This window comes from Zalophus californianus, chromosome 2, assembly GCF_009762305.2.
Source record: "Zalophus californianus isolate mZalCal1 chromosome 2, mZalCal1.pri.v2, whole genome shotgun sequence".
In the NCBI taxonomy this organism is placed as follows: Eukaryota; Metazoa; Chordata; class Mammalia; order Carnivora; family Otariidae; genus Zalophus; species Zalophus californianus.
Window position 1 is genome coordinate 29,240,679 of NC_045596.1, and position 5,929 is coordinate 29,246,607.

The 5,929-nt window shown below is 39.1% G+C and overlaps 1 protein-coding gene across 1 annotated transcript; it reads right to left on the reverse strand.

The window, feature by feature from the left end:
* Window positions 1-1,444: 1,444 nt before the first annotated feature.
* LOC113925605 (folliculin-like) lies at window positions 1,445-3,036 on the reverse strand (the record flags this gene model as incomplete). Its single annotated transcript, XM_027600120.1, is given in 3 exon segments — window positions 1,445-2,076; window positions 2,079-2,566; window positions 2,675-3,036. Coding segments are annotated over 3 exon segments (1,482 nt in total), but the record flags the coding sequence as incomplete, so codon positions are not given.
* Window positions 3,037-5,929: the final 2,893 nt, after the last annotated feature.

Genomic DNA, 5,929 nt, shown 5'->3' on the forward strand with positions numbered 1-5,929 from the left:
TCACATTTAAAAAATTATTTACTATACCCATTAATCATACTTCACAGAGTAGGAAGAAATTTACTTTCTATGTCAAACTGATAACTTTTGTAAAGAACATTTTGTTTCTAAAGATGAATAGGTAGAACAAAGTTAGGTTGGAGGTAGAACAGTTAAGTTCACAGGCAAATCCTCAGCTTTTACACAATGTTTTATAAATGAAAATTTTAATAAAAGGTAAGATCACTTGATTTGGGATAAATCCATTGCCTTTAGGTGTGTATGCTCAAGATATATATTTGTTAATCACTCCAGTCTTAAAGATTAGCATAAATGAAGAGTCTTGGATAAGGATGATTGATTTTTTTTATAAAAATACATCTTTATTGTGTTTTAATGTTCCTGCATGATAGATACCTAGTCATATAAACTTAGTTTCCATGTTAAATATAAATTAAGCAAACACACCAAAAAAACTCTAAACAAATCAGCAAATCTGCTGAAAAAATCCCTCCAAGCCATGAATCCTTATTAAAAGTGCATGCTGGGATGATGAAACTATCTTAAATCACCATAATCTGAAAACTGTTACCTGTAGCCAAATCTAAATGTTTAAAGAAGCAATAAAGGGCAAAATGACATGGAATAAAACTATGGTGGGTTTCTCAACTCCACATCCAGTGAGTTAGGCAAGTCAAATGGCTCCATCCGACATTTCAGCAAAGTATCATCTTTGTGTAAAAAAAAGATCAGGGGCCTGTCCTCAAGCTACAGGGAAATGTCAAAGCAATCATAGGAGAGCATGGCCAGAAGACTTCGTAGTCACATGGTTCTAGAACATGAATCCCAAAGGGCCCAAAAATGAGGAAACATCTATTCCACCCCAAAAGCCATTCCCAGAGCTCAAAACCAGATTACTAACAATGGCTAAGGATCGGCACATGTCCTGAAAATTCACAACCGTAGCAAAACATACAATATATATAAACATATATAAAACCTGGAAAAGTCTTAAGTATCAGAATAGAAAGGTTCAAACATGAACCTTGAGAGGTTTGTTACTGCGGCCAAAATACCCAAGTTGGGACTGGCCTGACATTTTTTCCTATAAATTTTGAGTCTAAATCCTTGAGAGACATAAGATGCATGTCCTCCTTAGTCTTCTCTCACAGGGTGCTCAAACACAGGGGACTTACTGTCCCAAGTCTCACACAGCCCTCTTTAGGGCTAGAGCAATTCAAACAGCTTATGGAATGGTGCGGAAAACTCTACCAGGTCCAAATCCCACACAGAGGGCAAGGTTCAGCCCTGAGGGTTTCCACTGCTTGCTAGGAAAGAACTCCATGCCGGCAGTTCAGAAACAAAAGTGGTGTGACTGCCGTCAGAGAGCCATCCTTGAGTTCAGTGGTGGGGATGGTCATCACTTCTGCGAGGGCGAGCCCGGGCTCACGTTCCTACAGTGGCGTCAATTACAAGGCTCTGAGGCTGTGGGGCTGCGGACTGTGGACATGAGGTGGGACTTGTAGGTTTTGCTCAGGCCCGTCATCCAGAACTTGAGCAGCTTCACACTGCCCTCTTCAGATGCTCCGAGGATACTCAGGAGCTTCTGCGTGTCCTCTTTGGGCCGACTGTCCACCTTGGTGAATTTGAAAAGGACCTTCACTTTGTTCATCCACTCTTACTTAAGGCAGAGGAGGCACTGGTCCACCACACCCACAGACAGATTCTGGTTGGTCAAAGCTGCTTCCATCTTATTCAGGATGGTGGGGCCAACTCGGTCCACAGCTACAGAACTTCCGCTGGTCACGACAAACTCGTACTTGCTGAGGGACTGGTCATCCTCGCACCCGGCTGGGTGGAGGCTGGAGCAAGGGGTTGAATGGGCCTCCATGACGACAGCAAATTCTGAGGCCAGCACGTGGGAGGGGATCTGCACGTGTGGGCTGAGCCCCAGGAAGTTGCAGCGGTAGGCCTCCTCATACTGGTTGCTGTAAGGGATGATGCAGACACAGCCCACTGGCAGCATCGTCTGAAGAACTTCAACAATTGACTGGACAAGTTCTGCATCTCTACTTTTCCAGATCACTTGGTTTCCATGAGAACATGCCTAGCCAACATGCGAAAGGATGGGGCACCCAGGACCTGCCTCATGTGCCAAAGGGACTTAAAGACAGACAACTTTCGGGGCTGCCAGTTTCCACAGTCTGAGAGCAAGGAAGAATCTGTTGGGCACTTGGTCAGATCCCGCCCCTCTGCACCGTCTGGCAAGACAGGGGCTTTCTCCTCCTCTTCAGCCTTGGAGTTGTCCCAGCTTTCGGATTCTTCTTCCAAGTCTTCAAGCTTCTCCATCTGGACCAAGGTGTCCTCGGTGGGTGTGCCCTCCAGGAGCTTCTTAATCAGCCAGCTGCCACACATCTTCAGGAGCCAAGCAAAGGAGGTGTGAAGGCATGCCCACAAGTTGTCATCACTCGTCAAGGATGTCAATGAATGAGCTGCATTGCCATTGCGTTGATGCAGGAAGGGTGTGAAGGCCGTGTTCATCCTCTGGGCACGCTGTGGGCAGCCAAACTGCTCTGTCTCAAATACTCCAAAAGACGCTGTCCCATTCTGCTGTCCTGATGCAGGCCACAGAAAGTGCCACCGGTCTCCTCGTCCCAAACAGAACGGTTTCTGCCCTCACAGCTTGAGTAGAAGCTTGAGTGCCTTGCCCTGCAGTTCGTCAATGATCCCTCGGATCTTCCCAAGCAGGAAGGGCCAGGAGTTGATGAGGTAAATCCAGTCCATCATGATGACAATGATGCCGTACCAGCGCTGGAATTCCCTAACCAGGTTGTCTTTGATGAAGAAAGTGTGGCTGAACATGAAACCATGCTGCTCGTCCCCAAAGAAGATAGGGCCTTCCCAGCCAGAGCAGACCTCACAGCTCAGGCTCCGCACACAGGCCTGGTGGACAATGCTGAAGAGCTGGGGGTGGTTGGGGTGCTGGTGACTGACGTATTTAATCGAGGTCTCTTTATCATGGCTGATATACCTGGGATGTCCGGCAGCAAGGGACCGTCAGCCCCGAGTTCGGAGAGGCTCAGGATGATTGATTTTATGTTTGGCTTCCTAATTATTGTCTCCTTGCCTAGGCATTCAAACTCAATTAAAATATGCTCTTTAAAAAGATAACTGGAGCCCTGTGCATGCAATTATTTATACCAATCTTAAAATAAGACTATCCAGGGCATCAAATGGGTAGTGACTTTATATGTGTAGAAAAACTACCATAAAAGTTAATGGTGCCTCATGAAATAATAATTGTACTTATTAAACTATAAGCAGAGAACTACACACACACACACACACACACACACACACACAGAGTCATTTAAAGGTCTGATTCTATCAGCATTTTATTATAACAGAAAAGAAAATTAAATGCTTTTTTCTTCTTTTTTAAACAAAGAAAGGCAAGTTTTACAACCTTTCATATTGTAAGTACACAAATTATTTGACTACATCAAGAGTACAGAAACTATAGGACATAATAGCATTTATAGTTCGAACTTCAGTCAAGATGAACTAGATATTATTCTAGGCATGTGATAATATAAAGAAAAATAAAAAAATAAGTAACCATCCTCTCTTCTCAAGGACCTCATTATACAATAGAAAAGTATGTATGTGTGGTGTGTATGTATATAAAATATATACAAAACATGTATATGATGTGATACATTTTGTTTGATTTAACTTTGCCAAATTTTAACCAATATTGTTTTCTCAAATAGAAGGATATATGTAGGTATATATGTACATTTACATATGCAAAAATTGACATGACCATTTATTTTCTGAATGGAATACTTTAAATAAAGTTCTTCACAGAAAAATTATAAAAAGGAAAATTCTCTTTGAGCTGAAAGTAGCGATTGATACTAACCTTATTTAGTATATTATATAAAATTTCTTCTAAACAGGATGTATACTGAATATAAGATTCAGGGTATGATTATATAATGTTGTTTAGATGGGACACTTACAATGTAATATTTCTACCTATTCTAGAGTCCTTGTCGTTACCCATAGATATGAAGAAGAAAACAAAAAGTTCATGTTTTTTAAAAAGAGTAAATATCTTATGCTACAGACCTAATTATTTTTTTGAACATATGACATAATTACCCAAGTTCCCAGGCTGATGTAACACTCATCTCTGATTTCTTGGTTACTGGTCTGAGAGTAGGAAAGATGGTCAATTATTACCTGGCTATTAAAGATTCCACCTGGAAATGACATGCATAAATGTGGTTCACAGCAACCCACTTAGCCATATCCAATTTGAAGGAGTAAGGGAGTGTAATTCTACATCTGCCCAGGAGGAAACCTTAAATATTTAATGAAAACTCTGATGTGTATCATGCATACACAAGAAATAAAAATATAGGAAAGAAGGAATAAAAATGATCATTATTCATCAATAAAATTATTTTAATTTACTAAGCATAAGGAAATAAAAACCACTGGAAAATTCTGAGATTTCGGTAAGGTGGTCAGGTGTACCAATAAATGTGAAAAAAGAAATATTTCTTAAACTTTAATAGCACTTAGTAAGCATAATTTAGAAAAAAATTCCTGTCCAAAATGTTTAAACATAAAATCTAGAAACATGAACTTCTTTAGAAATGTGTAGAACTTTTGCAAAAGAACTTATAAGTCTATTTTGTCTCTGTGGAGGAATCATGTTGTTAACTACAAATTTACAATCTTGTAAAGATGTTCAATGTCTCTAAATTTATCTATATATTTAATGTAATCATAATACAGAACTCTGTAACAATACTTCTCAGAAATGAGGAGGGGAAAAGATATAATGAGTCTTGCCAGGAAATCTTAGCTGGAGAAAAATTGAGTAACTATGAAGATTTGGTCTTACATGTTATGCAAAATGTGTGTTTGGCATTAAAATTTTGAGTAGACACAGGCACTAAACCATAAAATCAGAACAGAGTTGTGAATATTCCTTATTATGCTAGACTATGTCCTCTAATTTTTGGATTACAAGAAAGTCCAGAAGTCCTGAGAAAGGGAAAGGAGCATATTGAGGATTTGGAGCAGTGACTTTACCAACCAATGTAGAAGTATTAAATTCAACATTTTATTTTATTTTTTTCTAAAGATTTTATTTATTTATTTGAGAGAGAGAGAATGAGAGATAAAGAGCACGAGTGGGAAGAGGGTCAGAGGGAGAAGCAGACTCCCCGCTGAGCAGGGAGCCCGATGTGGGACTCGATCCCGGGACTCCAGGATCATGACCTGAGCCAAAGGCAGTCACTTAACCAACTGAGCCACCCAGGTGCCCTAAATTCAACATTTTAACAAATGGTTTAGATATACAAGATAATAGCTAAATACTATCTCTGAGTGTGGTTTTGATGCCAGATTGAAAATATAAGGAGGAATTTACTAAAAAGTATGGAAACCTATTAAATTATTTTAACATCTGGAAAGAATATAAATATAAGGAGGCCAAATAACATGCTATAACCAATGAATGGGTCAACCAAAAAAATCAAAGAAGAAATTAAAAAAAAAAACATGGAGACAAATGAAAATGAAAACACAATGGTCCAAAATCTTTGGGATGCCACAAAAGCTGTTCTAAGAGAAAAGATTATAGCAATACAGGCTTACCTCAAAAGATAAGAAAAATCTATATAAACACCTAATTTTATAACTAAGGGAACTAGAAAAAGAACAAATAAATCCCAAAGCCAACAGAAAAAAAAGGAAATAATAAAGATGAGAGCAGAAATAATTCAGATAGAGATTAAAAAACAGTAAAACAGATAAGTGAAACCAGCAGCTGGTGCTTTGAAAAGATAAACAAAATTGATAAACTTTTAGCCAGACTCATCAAAAAAAAAAAAAAAGACTCATAAATAAAATTAGAAATGAAGGAGAAATA